The sequence below is a fragment of the Dasypus novemcinctus genome, chromosome 22, assembly GCF_030445035.2.
Source record: "Dasypus novemcinctus isolate mDasNov1 chromosome 22, mDasNov1.1.hap2, whole genome shotgun sequence".
NCBI classification, from domain to species: Eukaryota; Metazoa; Chordata; class Mammalia; order Cingulata; family Dasypodidae; genus Dasypus; species Dasypus novemcinctus.
The window spans coordinates 66,493,649-66,507,856 of record NC_080694.1 but is presented as its reverse complement, the minus strand read 5'-3'; the positions used below and the strand labels follow the sequence as shown (position 1 = coordinate 66,507,856).

Here is a 14,208-nt window from a genome sequence, read left to right as displayed (position 1 = left end):
TTTATTTTCATAACTGATAAGAAAACTACTAAGAATGAATCATTGTTTTATGAAAATAGTGCCATGTATACATGTCTATCAGAAATTGTGTTGCAGGATGGAGAAACAATAGCGATGACCAGAAGAAGAAAAGGCATCTGGATACCTGTGAGAATGATGTGGATATGGCAGTCATCTTCTGAAAGTCAGTTATTGCTACATATGCACAAGAATTCTTGAGACAGATTAGACACTTTATTGGACTGCTTATTATAAGCATTTTGGTACTGATGGAATCATTACAGCTGTTGCTACTGCTATGGTAGTTTTACATGAAAGTACAAACACAACATTATGTACAGGATTGGCATAAAAATGTTAGTGATTTGTGGCATAACCAAGAACACATTGATGAACAGTTAAGTAATCAGGTTAATGATTTAGAATTGGCTGTTTTGCATATTGGAGATTAATTGTATAGTTTAAACTTGTTAAGAGAATTGAAATGTGATTGTAATGAAAGCAATTTTTGTATTCCTCCTCTTGCCTATAATTCATCTGATATAGAATGGAAAAAAAATTAAGAATCATTTGCTATGCCATAAAAGTAATATCTCTCTGGAAATAATTGAATTACAAAGGAAAATATTAGAAATGTCTCAAAATCAAATTCATGTAGCCAATGATAAGGATATTTTTTCAGACATGATTTCACATTTTGCAAAGTTTAATCTAGTTAATTGGTGGAAATTACAGCATTTCCTGTCAGCTTTAGGAATAGGGCTAATCATATTTGTTCTGTTGCTCATGATTTTCACCTGTGCAGGACAGTGCTTTTGAAGAAAATTGCAAAGCATAACAGCCATGGGACAAATGAATAATCTGGTGCTAGCAAAAGCACTTCAATAACTTACCCTAGTCAAAGAGCTTGGCCAGTAGTCAATGATGGGTAAGACTCTCAGAGGAGGGCAACCTGAGACAAGCATGGTCACCTCGACTAAAACAAAAAGGGGAAAATGTTGGAAACTGAGGCACAAAGACAGACATGCTGTTTCCATGACCATGCTTTTAACATAAGAATGCAGCAATTAAGCCTTTTGAATCAACAGGATGGAGCTGTCTGGGGCAGGGAGAAATATGAGCAAACACACTTTGTAGTTTGAAAGGAACACTGAATCTTTGTACTCTGAGATAAGTTCTTTAATTTACAAGTATTGTTAATGTGTAGTTACACTGCTTGTTATCTCGATAGTTTGAGTATATATAATTCCATATGTAGAAAATACAGTTGTCTGAGGAGTCATAACTCACAGACCCCCTGATCCCAGCTCTCTTTCTTTCTTTCTCTCTTTATTTCACTCTCCCTTTCTCTCTTTCTTTCATTACCGATACCCTTCAGGTCCAAATCTCCAAAAACCCAGGGTGCCATAGTCATCTTCCTCCAACCATGAAAGAATAGCAGGAGGGTTTTACACCTTGTCAGGTAAGGCCTATTGCCTCTACCAGCAGGAAGCAGTTACAAAAGTGTGACCATCATCCTTCAGCACCCATTTAAGAATGAAGGTGTAAGCTCTCAGGGGGAAATAGAGGCTTTAGAGGGTCTCAAATGGGCACAGATGTAGACCCCTGTTCTTGCCCTTCCTTTCCTTGAGAAACCTTTCCACCTGTTTCTTACAATAGATAAAGGGATAGCTTTGGGGGTTTGATCCAAATCTGGGGAGATCAAAGGAGACCTGTAGCCTTCCTTTCCGAGATTTTAGATCCTGTCTCCAGGAGATGACCCGGATGTGTTCAAGCTGTGGTGGCAATCACTCTCCTGGTAGAAGAGAGCAGGAAGCTGACTTTCAGAGAAGCCTTAGTCATTAGCACCCCTCATCAGGTCAGAACTATTCTGTCTCAGAAAGTGGGAAGGTGTTTTACTGATTCCCAAATTCTGAATTATGAGACTATCCTAATGGAAAAAAACGACTTGATATTGACAACAGATCATAGGCTAAACCCAGCCTCCTTCCTTTGGAAGGTATCTCAGCAAATGGAGGCTCCTAAGCATGATTGTTTAGACCTGATTCAGTAGCAGGCCCCAGTCTGATTGGACCTAGAGGAACTTCCCCTGCACTCAGGGGAAACATTATTCATAGATGGGTTCTCCAGGGTCCTAGAAGGAAGGAGGCACAATGGCTATGCAATTGTGGATGGACAAACTTGTGAGGTGAAAGAAGCTGGCCAATTGCCCAATGACTGGTCAGCTCAAATTTGTGAACTGTATGCATTAAATCAAGCACTCAGATTATTAGAGGAAAAAGATGGTGCAATCTACACTGACTGTAAGTATGCCTTTGGGTAGTCCACACCTTTGGAAAAATTTGGGAAGAGAGGGGATTGACTAGCAGCAAAGGAAAAGGTTTAGTCCATGGGGAATTAATAAAACAATTATTGGCCAATCTACTATTATGCAGGGAAAATGTCAGTGGTGCATGTAAATGGACATCAGAAAAGTCATACGTTTGAAGCAAAGGGCAATAGGTTAGCAGATGAAGAGGCTAGGGAAGCCTCCTTTAGTTCCCCTTTGAAGTTGATGATCCTGATACCCTCCATTCCCAAGGAGTATGGGGTCCCCATATTCTCTGAAAAGGAGGTGAAAGAGCTGAAGGAGTTAGGAGCAACCCTAAATGATCAAGGGAGGCGGCTCCTCCTGGATGGTAGGCAAATGTTGAATAAAAAAGTGATGAGAGAGGTATTAGCAGTCTTACACCAAGGAAGTCATTGGGAGGTACAGACCATGTATGATCTGGTTCTTAAGTATTTTGAACATGTGGGCCTTTACACTGTAGCTAAACAAATAAGTAAATGACATATAATTTGCCAGAATGTCAGTAGGAAACTCTTAAGGAGACAAGAACAAGGGGAATGGGAGCTGGGTCTCAGGTCATTCCAGAACATTCAGGTTGAATACACTGAAATGCCCCCAATAGGTCGGCTAAAGTATATTTTGGTTATTGTAGATCATCTGACAGGATGGGTGGAGGCATATCTTCTGGCCTCAGCTACAGCATCAGGAACTTCTAAAATTATCCTTGAACAAATCATTCCTTGTTACAGGTTAGTGGAATATATAGACTCAAACAATGGTAGCCACACTACCTCTGGTGTACTTCAGACTATTATGTGAAGCCTGGGTGTCACATGGAACTTCTGTACACCTTGGCACCCACCATCATCAGGGAGAGTGGAAAGAATGAACCAACCATTAAAGAAGCAATGTTCTAAGTTGGTCTTAGAAACAAAGTTACCCTGGATTAAGTGCTTACCCATAACCCTACTGAGGATTAGAACTTCCCCTAGGAAAGAGCTGGGAATCTCACCTTATGAAATGCTTTTTGGCTTGCCTTTTCCTAGAAGGACTGGAGACCTCCCTTCCTTAGAGTCAAAGGATGGCTTCCTTAAGAATTATATACTGGCTTTGTTCTCTACTTTGTCATCGCTCAGGCATCATGGTTTGCTGGCCTAGATCCACCTCTTGAATTCACTGTCCATCAATGCCAACCTGGAAGTTGGGCCCTCATCAAGTTGTGCAAGCATTCCAAATTCTAAAAGACCAGGGAAAGATCCTATCAAGTCTTGCTGAAATTGAAACAGCAGTCCAAATGGCAGAAAAAGACTGGGCTCACTACACTCGAGTAAAATGACCAATACCTGAACCAGATGATAAGTACCTAACAACTTCATCCAAGTCCTGGAGAGTAATTTCAGCCCTAGATTCCTTAAAGATGGAATACCAAAGGAGGAATTCAGACTTCAAGTTACAGGTGAAAATAATCTTACTAGCCGTGATTCTTTGAACTGAAGAAGCAACTCACTCCATCAAATTAGTTATAAACATGACTGAAGGTCTGGAGTTCCAAGTACCTGCCAAGTAATAGCAATCCACTCATGGGATGGTTAGAGAGCTGGCTTGGAAAATGGAAAGGAGTGGCACTGTCTGTCCTGACCTCCCTTATCATCTTGGCTGGGGAACTCACAGCAGTTATCCTGTGTGCCTGAGGGTTAGCTCAAAAAAACTCATTGAAATGGCACTAACCAAACAGATGCCCACACAGCAAATAACTTGTACCCCCTTAAAGTAAAACAACTGTAACCCCTTAAAGAGGAAGATCTCTATGAAGAATGTGAGGAGGCTCTTAGCAGATTTGAGAAACCAAATTGTGAAAACCAAGAGTCTAAAAGAAAGAGGGGATTTGTAGGGAAGGGCAAAGATTAATTTTCACAAAGGGGAAGCCAGAGAAGGCTCTGCCCTTAGAGGAGTGAGGGAAAGGGCTTCTAGCAGCTTTGGCATGCCAGGAATTTGAAAAGTGTGCCAAGGGTGAAAGTGGCACTGAGCCTGCCCAGTCCACCTGAGTGTAGAGAGCATGGGAGCAGCAACTCAGTGGGAACTGGATAAGTTAGTTAGACCTCTTGAATAGACTGTAACCCCTGAAGTACCCAATCAATGGGGAACAGGGGAGGGACCTGTGCATTAGGTTATAAATATCACTGTTTCCTGTTGTTGGGCACACTGCCCATTTTATCCAGGTCGTGCACCTGTTCTTGAAAGATTGTTAATAAAATTCTTTTCTCCTTCACAATCAGGTGAGCTTTTGTTCTCTTACAGGTGAGAGCTTTCTTTCTAACAACTAGTTGATCTTAGGAAGAATAGATTTTCCTTTCTTGATGATAAAAGAACAGCTATGATGTTCGCATAGACGTTCACTGATGCCTGGAACCACATGGAGGAAACTGCTTTCTATTCCTAGTTTACTGAGAGATTTTTTCTTGAAATGTGCTGCATTTTGGCAAATGCTTTTTCTGGGTCTGCAGTAATGGTGACATGGTGTTTGTGCTTTATTCTATTTAATTTGGAGAACAGAGATGAGTTGCAGGTATTTGCTCACCTTTGCAGTCCCTGCTAGTCCAATTAGGCATGATCTATAATACTCTTTACGTGTTCTTGCATTTGATTTGCTCATGTTATGTGTGGATTTTTAAGCCCACAGGATAGTGTTCTGTACTTCTCTTTCCTTGTGATGTCTTTGCCTGGTTTTCAATGAGGGTAACGCTGGACTCATACAGGAATTGGCAATTGTTCCTCCTTTAATATGTAAAAGGCATTGGGTAGAAATAATACTATTTCTTCATCATGTGTTTGATACAATTCAGCAATGAGACCTTCTGGACATGGACATTTTTTCTATGGGAAGGTTTTCAAATACTAATTCAATTTCCACAACTGATAAAGGGATGAACAAAATTTTCTGTTTATTCTTTTTAATTTGTGTTTTTCAAGGAAAGTTTTCATTTCATAAAGTTTGGAAACCTTATTGGCATGTTCCCTTGTCCTTGTACTTTCTAAGCAGTCTGTACAGATATTGTTCCTTTCATTCTTGATATTGGCAATTCTTGCCTTTTTAATCTTGGTCTAACCACAATTTATAAAATGTATTGTTATTTTCCTATTAAACAACCTCTTAGATTCGTTTTTTTTCTCTTATCGATTTTTGGTCTTATCATTATAATTTCCCTCCTGCTGCTTGTTTTAGACAGCTGTAGAACACACCTATTTTATTATCCCCATCTCAAACACCATAAATCCTTATTTTATCCGTTGTCCAGTGCCTGAAAAAGGTTGTTTTTTATATTTATCCGAATTTGAAGTTGTTAGGGCAGGCTGCTGTTTCTACATCATGATCCAAAGCACAATTTCAGACCAAATTTCTAATTCAGTTTATTATATTTTCAACTTCTGAGAATTGTATTTGGTTCTTTCACAAAACGGCTAGGTCATTTTAAGTTTCCCATACTCTTCAGTGTAGAGAAATGGCCAGAGGTTAAAATATTTCCATGATGGACCAGAGGTTAGAATGTTTCATGATGCCAATGAGGGTACAGACCTTTCAAGATGGAACACTGTCTTGAACAGCCCCAACTGTTTGCAGAAAGAAACTTTCGAGCCTTGCAGGGCATGGGATGGGATTACTCTGGCAAAATGTTACCAAAAGAATACAAACATAACTATTCTCCTGCTCTGAGCTATTCCGTAAATACCATATGGAAGGTTGCTTCACAGCTCTTAGTCCTTGAGACTTTGAATCCCCTGTTTCCATTTTTTCCTACTTCTTGTATCTCTTTCTTTTTTTTTTTTATTTTTTTAATTTTTTATTGACTTTGTAATAATATTACATTAAAAATATATATGTGAGGTCCCATTCAACCCCACCCCCCCACCCCCCCTCTCCCCCCCCCCAACAACACTCGTTCCCATCATCATGACACATCCATTGGATTTGGTAAGTACATCTTTGGGCACCTCTGCACCTCATATACATTGGTTCACATCATGGCCCATATTCTCCTCTATTCCATCAAGTGGGCCCTGTGAGGATTTACAATGTCTGGTGATTACCTCTGAAGCACCATCCAGGGCAGCTCCATGTCCCGAAGACGCCTCCACCTCTCATCTCTTCCTGCCTTTCCCCATACCCTTTGTCCATTATGTCCACTTTTCCCAATCCAATGCCACCTCTTCTATGTGGACATTGGATTGGTTGTGTCCATTGCACCTCTATGTCAAGAGGAGGCTCAGATTCCACCTGGATGCTGGATGCAGTCCTCCCATTTTCAGTTGTAATCACTCTAGGCTCCATGGTGTGGTGGTTGTCCTTCTTCAACTCCATCTTAGCTGAGTGTGGTAAGTCCAATAAATCAGATTGTAGGTGCTGGAGTCTGTTGAGGCTCAGGATGTATCTCTGTCTTAAATTCTGAAGCTCCTCCTGTTCGAGTCACTCCTTTGTTGAGCTGGTCTCAATGCTGCAGGAATTTGCAAACTAAGCATTTTCTTCTTTACACAAAATAATTTGGGATACGTTATATCCTACATCTCATAATTCCAATATTGAAGTTTTATGAGGATTTCTTAATGAGCTATGTTTTCTGATTCTTGATCATGCTGATTTTTTTCTATTTGTATTTTTATATTTCTATGAGCTGTACTTCTTTCTTTGTGAAATTGGATAAAATCTTTGACACATAGGCTATATGTGGAATTCCCAGAGGCTTTTGTTTCCTTCTTCCAATTTTCAGATTACCACCAATGTAGTCTTGAAATTATTTATGGTTTGAAGTTATTTTGATCCACAGGTGAGGCACATTTGGACAACAAACCACAGGAGGGCTGGCTGGTGCTTACAATTCCTCAGAAACAGTTGCTTTCTCCTTCCCACCACTCAGACCCCACCCTTGGCTAAAAGGCACATTTCCTCAGAACACTCTTCTTTGGGGGATGAGATGGATTTCTTTTGTTCCTCCCTTACTCTGAGGCTATGAGCCTTTGGATTCCTAGATTTCAGGGTGGTGAACTGACTCCTACTTCACGTGACACAAGAAAAAGTTTTAGTATCAGCTTCTGTCTACTTCAGCATGTGAGCCCAAGAAACCAAAGATACCATTTCCAGATTAGCCAGGTGTCCTAGGGATGAAAGCACCTTTTCTTTCTACATGCCCTTTCATGTGGGTTTTTAAGCTTAAGTTATTATTCTCTTTTTCTTTAATAGTAACTAATACTCTTATACTTTACCTATTATTTTTAGTTCTCTTTAGTGAAAGATAAAGTCTTAAAAATGGGCCTACCATGTTATTGAAAATGGAATCCCCTTAACTACCCATTAACTCCTTCCTGGTACTGGACACCAGGGTAGGTGCTGGAACACGGTCCATCTCCACCAGCACTTCTAAGTATGGTTAGGGGCTAGCACTGCTCTGTGGGCCATTTACCAGCCACAGTGAGATCCAGATGGAAACTGAGCCTGAGAGCAACAAGGGAGCCTCTACCTTATCGAGTCCCAGACTGGAGACATGCTAGCAAAGGAGGAGCATTTACATCGTGACCCTGGGTCTACTCACATGTTTGTTGAGCAGCTGCTTGCGACCAACCTGGAGCAGTGCAGTGTCTAAACATGGGGGGGGGGGGGGAGTGTATTAAACTCTTATGGGGTCACATAAAAACTATAAAGTTTATGGATCCTCTCCACAGAAATATGTTCATGTACAAGGAAATATACAAGTTCTATGAAATGCCAGTGCTTACAAGATCCTCTGAAGTGTTAAGAGACCTGGGGCCTTTAATCCTAGTAAAGAAAAAGACAGGGAGAGATGCTTTCAGAAATCACTTATCCACCAGCAATGCCTTCTACTTACTTGTGAGGATAAGCTGACAGAGACCAAAGGTGAAATCATAACTAACTATAAGGGAATGAGTCAAAAGATGTCATGTATTAGTCATCCACTTATCCAACCAAACCTGAGTGCCATCAATGTATCAGATAAAATTACAGGCTGGTCCTGGCTCCAGGAATCAATACCTGTCCTCACTTTGCATCCTCCATGCCTATCCCACAGCACCTGGACCTCTTCCCACATCAGGGAATTCCTCACTTATGAGCCTTGGTAGAAGCAGAGCCACTGCCCACTATGAAGAGGGATGCTCACCTTCCCAACATGCTTGAGCTGGACATGAGGGGCCTTGGCCTCCCTGTCTGATGACCACAGCAGACTCTGGATCAGCACGTGCTGACCCAGCAATCCTGGGACTCAGCAGGGTCCAGTGGGCAGGGGCTTGTGACTGGCACGGCGTCATTCAAGCAGGAGCAGTGGGTCTTACCTATAGGCCCATGTCCAGTGTCAGGCCAGTGGGTGGCCAAGACCCTTGCCCAGCAGCAGTGGCCTTGGTTCCCACAGGGGACCCACCTAGAGCGGGAGGTAGATACTGTTCCTGATTGTGTGGCCTCAAGTTCCTGGTTCTGTGGCTTTCCCCAAGTAAAATGAGTCCCAGGATCACATGTACAAACTCCTTATGTTGAAAGTAGAAAAATCTAAAATCCATTGTTTGCAGCAAGAAGTGAGCATGAAATCCATTAAGAAATAGAGACACATAGCAAGAATTCAGAGCTTTTATTTATAGGAAATCTGAAACACTTTATAAATTTTCCACCTATCTATAACCCATTGTAGAGAAAGTGCCTGCATTTCCCAACATCACTCTCATAAATCCTTTTCTTTTCCAGAAAGGATTTTTTTTACAAGGTTTATGCATGACATGGGGCACTATGCTCATCACTGGCAGAACGAGCTTCACAATCCAGCTGAGCTTGTGATGAAGCACTCAGGCTTCTCCCCAGAACCCCTTTGCAGGACATGGGACGAGAGCCCAGAAGGTACATTCCACCACCCCATGGAGCTGGAGCACAGACTTGTGGCCTCCCTCCTCTGGGTTCTGGCTCTAAAAATGGACCTGAAATCCAGCAGCTCAGCACCCCCTTGTTATGAACACAGAACCTTGTGCTCCACCAGACCTTCTGGATCCTTGTTGGATGTCAGGAAGTCCCTGTGCACAGACAAGTTGGGGCTCCCTGGTCTACATGCCTTCCAGATGTGGTGCGAGAGCTGTGCCGTCACTCGAGTGTGGCCCATGGATCGCTGAGCTCCACTCTGGCCTCCTGCCCTTCCCAGAACCACAGGCTGCCCGTGCCCACCGCAACATGCTGCCCAGTTCCGTGACTGGGAAGAACTTCCCAGACATCCTCAGGGACATGCCCTTCATGACTTTCAAGCTGTCCTCAAAGTTCACAGCCTCAGTGAGATGCGCACTGACCACCTGAGTTGCAGAGCACCTTCCCGACACCAAGGCCGAAGATTTGAGCTGTTTTTAGTTCAAAAATGTTTCCCAGAAGCTAAAAAAGGGCTTCCTGAACAGTCCTTCACAATCAACAGGTGCAGGAGTGGTCGGTGAGGACCCCCCAGTGCCTTTCCTAACACAGCTGTGGTCTCCTGGCAGCGATGGCACAACCTCCACTCACTTGACACTGAGGCTGCCAGGACTGTCCTCAGAAGTGCTGCTCTCCTCCCCTCCCCTTCACCCCCTGTGACTACAGCACAATTTCAACTCCCTCCAAGACAAGAGCAATCCAGGCTAAGACCCCACTGCCCACCTGTGGTTCTACACTAGGGTCTGCTTTACAAATCCATGGGCTTGGGCTGCAGCCAGCATTGGGGTCAGTGGAGCTGGGTAAGGGCAGAGAGGGAGGGGAGGTGGCAGAGAAGGACCAAACCACCAGGAGTTAAATAAAGTCCAAACTGTCAATCCTCCTCAGTGTGAAACTCACATGGATGAAGCCCCAACTGGACACAGGCCTGTCCACCCTCGGCTCCTCACAGCAGCACTCAGCACAGCAGAGACATGGGTCCTGGACATTTCTTGGAGCATTTTACTTCCTCTTTCTTGTTTAAGAATCTTCCTCTCCCTGAACTGATTCCTCAATCCCACCTAATAGCAAGGATTTATAAAAAGCAAAATTATACCAGGTTCTCATTTTCAAGGGAAGAAGGAAGGGGCAGCTCAGGGCACCATGAAGTAAGACGGGGCTGTGAACACTCCACATCAGCTCTCCTGAGCAGGATGGTCGGTCGGGGCAGGGAACCCAGGTCAGTGTGGGGGACGTGGGGGCAACAGCAAGCTATCTCCTCATCCTCCAGTACACAACAGGAATGCAGATAGATGATTCCAGCTGCAGGAAGAAAAGTCTTCACATCCCAAAGGAAAGGGGTCTTGAAGTCACACAGGGGTGTGAACATCTCTTGAATCACTCTGTCCCCCATGAGGCAGCTTTGTCACACTACAGAAGAAAACAATCAAGAGCATGTTCAGGTCATCTCTGTAAATGCTGACGTCATGACCAGCCCTCCACAGTCCTCATGTCCACAGCCAAGTAATCCCCAGGACCCAGGTGTGTCCTCTCGGCCCAACCCCTCTCCCCTTTCAGGTCTCCAGGGTCTCAACTCTAGAAGCCACGAGGGACACATCAGAGCCCTGGGCACTGTCGTTGGCTGGAGAGGAACAAACACAGGGTATGGTCAGAGCCACAGGGAGATGTGAGTCAAGGACTGACAGGGGGTGAGCTGCCCCATGGGCTCCGTTTACACTCCCCAAAGCCTCAGGTCAGTCTTGACCCTGCACACTACCTCCCCCTTGTCCCCCACTTACAAGCAGCCTGAGCGTAGCTCCCTCCTGTTCCACCTGTGAAAAAACAACCAGTGAGTCTAGGACATGAGGTCCTGAGAACTAGTCCTGGATCCAGGGAAGATTCCAGAACCATGACTGCAGACCCGGGGCAGGATCAGGAAACATGACGTGGGGAATGTGTGGGCTGGACCTTCTGCCCTCCTGGAGGTCTGTCCTCAGCAGCCCCTTCCCTCTGACTGCTGGGAACAGGGGCCTCCACGCCATCACTGGGGACATTGTCCTACTTCTCTCACAGGTTTATAAAGTAAGTGTAGTAACAGGCCCAGACTGGATGGGCACGTGTGTGAGGAGGGGCTTCACGGTACCAGGAAGGGGCAGGGCACACTGCTACCCAGGCTGGAAACCCTCCTGGAAAAGAAACCTCAGACCTGCCCCTTCCCTACCTGAGCTCTTCCTCCTCCAAATCAGAACTGCAGCCACCACGGACACTCCAAGGATGACCAGGAAAGCCACGATTCCCAGGATGAGGATGGGGGGCTGGGAAGGCGGCTCTGAGAAGGGGAGAAGGTCAGGGCCCTGACCCCAGGCTCAGCCCTGACCCTGCTGGAGGAGCTCAGAAGGGCTCCTGCTTCCCTAGAAGAGGTCCCCACCTCGTCCCACTTACCCCATCTCAGGGTGAGGGGCTTGGGCAGCCCCTCGTGCTGCACGTGGCACGTGTATCTCTCTTCTTCCCCAGAAAGCACCTCCACAGCCGCCCACTTCTGGAAGGTTCCGTCCCCCGCAGGCCTGGTCTCCACAAACTCCATGTCCTGGGTCTGGTCCTCCCTGTCCCGCTGCCAGGTCAGCGTGATCTCCGCCGGGTAGAAGCCCAGGGCCCAGCACCTCAGGGTGACGAGACTGTCAGGGATGGGGTGGCGGGTCACGTGTGCCCTTGGGGGGTCTGCAGGAAGGTCAGAAACTTCAGGAACTTTCCATTTGTCTCCTGGCCATTCTAGCAGTGCTCATGTGACCACCAGGAATGGACAGGACAGTCTTGGGGGGCAGTGGAAGCCTGGAATCGGGGTTCTGGGATAAGCCCTATTCTTGGAAATTTTGGGGTCAGGTGAGACCATCCAGTGCAGGAGTCCCCAGGTGTGTGATGTGAACAGGAACCTCTAGACCTGACCTAGTGGAGGCTGAGGGCTCAGAAAAGCTGCAGGAAAAGGCCTGCGAACGTCCCGGTGGTCCCCAAGGCTGACCTGCTGCCCAGGTGCTTCAGGGATGGTCTCCTCCATCCCGCGGGAGGCTGGACCCTTCACTGTCCTGACAGAGGGCGGGGCCTCTGCAAGTCACTCAGGGTTCAGGGTCTGGACACCTGGGTCGACCCCGCCCCCGGATCCCAGGCAGGAGAGTGTTCCTGAATCTACTGGATTTCCCCCTCCCTGTGGACGCAGGTGGGGGCGCAGCCCAGCCCGAGGAGATGGGGGGATAGCCCCGGTCCCCTGTACCTGCGCGCAGCAGCGTCTCCTTCCCGCTCTCCAGGAATCTTTGCAGCCACTTCACACAGTGCGCCTCCAGGTAGACTTTCTCGAACTGAGCAAACCCCGCCTCCTCCCCCTTGCGCAGGGTGATCTGCGCCGCCGTGTCCGCCGCGGTCCAGGAGCGCAGGTCCTCGTTGAGGGCGAGGTGGTCGGCGCCATCGTAGGCGAACTGAATGTACCCGCGGAGGAGGCGCCCGTCGGGGCCCATGTCACAGCCATACATCATCTGGTAGGTGTGAGACTCTGGCCCCTCTCCAAGTCAGCCCCCTCCACCTGCTCGCCCCCCTGCCCGCCCCGTCCCCGGTGCTGACTGGTCTAATCAGAAAACATAACCGAGGTAAAGTCCTTCCCGCGGTCCCGTGTGGGGGTCCCGGGTCCCGCGGCCTCGGGGTGCAGTGGGGACCCGAGACTCAGCATGACCCCGGCCCTTCCTAGGGATCCCGATCGTGCGCGGACCCGGGCCCCGCGTGGCTCACCGGCCTCGCTGTGGTTGTAGTAGCCGCGCAGGGTCCGCAGGTCCTTCCGGAATTCGTGCGCAATTTCTTTGGCCCTCCGAGTCTGCTCTCCCCAGTACTCGGGCCCCTCCTGCTCCACCCACGGCGCCCGCGGCTCCAACCTCGGACTCGCCGCGTCGCTGTCGAACCGCGCGCCCTGGGTGTCGTCCACGTAGCCCACGGCGATGTAGTGGGTGTCCTCGCGCTCGGGCCGGGACACGATGGTGCTGAAATACCTGAGGGAGTGGGAGCCTGGGGGGACAGGAAAGGGGTGGTGTTGGCGTGGGGGATGAGTGTGCGGGGAGAGCGGCTTCCGGGGTCCTGCCCCCCCCAGGTCCCCTCCCCCCTCCGGGGCAGCCTCCTGGACTCCGCACTCACCCGCCCGGGTCGGGGTCAGGGCCAGGGCCCCCGAGAGCAGCAGAAGGAGGGTCCCCGGCGCCATGCCCGGACCCCGTGTCTGGCGGAACCTGAGTTCGGGGGGGTGGGTCTGGGCGTGCTCTATAAGGGCCGCGGGGCCGGCGATTGGCTTCTCCAGAACCTGGCCCGCAATGGGAGGCAGCCCTGGCCCCGCGTCACGAGGGTCGGGGCAGAAGCACCTGACTCGGGCAGGAGAAGAAGTGAAACTGCGGGGACCAGGGTCTCCCCACTCGGCCTCCCCGCCCCACACGCCAGCCTCAGGGTTGGACCCTGAGAGCAAGACCGGTTCCTGGACTGGCCCCGACCCGCCCCCTGCACCCAGCGCTCTGTCACCCTGTCAGTGAGGCCTGGTTCTGACTCTTCAAAGCTTACAATTTAGTGAGGACCCCGAGGAGATTCTGGTGACATCTACTGCTACTGACCATATTAGAATTTAAAATGGAATTGAAAATACAGATTCCTATAGATTAATACTTATACCAAAACTCATTACAGGTTGATAACTAATTCCAAAAGGAAACAATGTAAAAAGAAGTGTTGATCAGTTTACATTTGTGCATATCTTTCTTTGCTGACTCAATAGAGCACCCCAGGACTTTCTTCTTAGATTAAATCAGTTATTTGGGTTTGAATAAAAAATTCAGGCTCGCATGTAAATGTAGCTGGAAAAGAGAGGAGTATTTTTAATAGCCTTTTCAGGTGAGTGTTGACATTGATTTATCGTACTATGCTAAAAGCATGCAAGTGGAGT

General features: G+C 47.3%; 1 protein-coding gene across 2 annotated transcripts; it reads right to left on the bottom strand.

The window, feature by feature from the left end:
* Positions 1 to 8,943: 8,943 nt before the first annotated feature.
* Positions 8,944 to 13,522, bottom strand: LOC101417440 (saoe class I histocompatibility antigen, A alpha chain-like). 2 transcript variants are annotated; one of them, XM_058285435.2, is made up of 7 exons: positions 13,419 to 13,511; positions 13,023 to 13,292; positions 12,514 to 12,789; positions 11,691 to 11,966; positions 11,470 to 11,577; positions 11,048 to 11,080; positions 8,944 to 10,679 (listed from the first exon to the last, which is right to left on the bottom strand). In XM_058285435.2, exons 1-7 carry the CDS (start codon positions 13,480 to 13,482, stop codon positions 10,675 to 10,677), a joined length of 1,032 nt encoding a protein of 343 aa, XP_058141418.1. In that variant the 5' UTR covers positions 13,483 to 13,511; the 3' UTR covers positions 8,944 to 10,674. The 2 variants fall into 2 exon arrangements, with proteins under 2 accessions (XP_058141418.1, XP_058141419.1); XM_058285436.2 differs by lacking the exon at positions 8,944 to 10,679 and adding an exon at positions 10,701 to 10,890 and having other exon boundaries at positions 13,419 to 13,522.
* Positions 13,523 to 14,208: the final 686 nt, after the last annotated feature.

Bases quoted from the DNA above. Each gene is read 5' to 3' on its own strand.
- LOC101417440 (XM_058285436.2), bottom strand. From the start codon at position 13,482: ATGGCGCCGGGGACCCTCCTTCTGCTGCTCTCGGGGGCCCTGGCCCTG. The intron at 12,790-13,022 runs GTGAGCCACGCG...GAGAGGGGCCAG, and splicing joins CTACAACCACAGCGAGGCCG to AGTCTCACACCTACCAGATG. The intron at 11,081-11,469 runs GTAGGGAAGGGG...GTTTTTTCACAG, and splicing joins TTGGAGGAGGAAGAGCTCAG to GTGGAACAGGAGGGAGCTAC.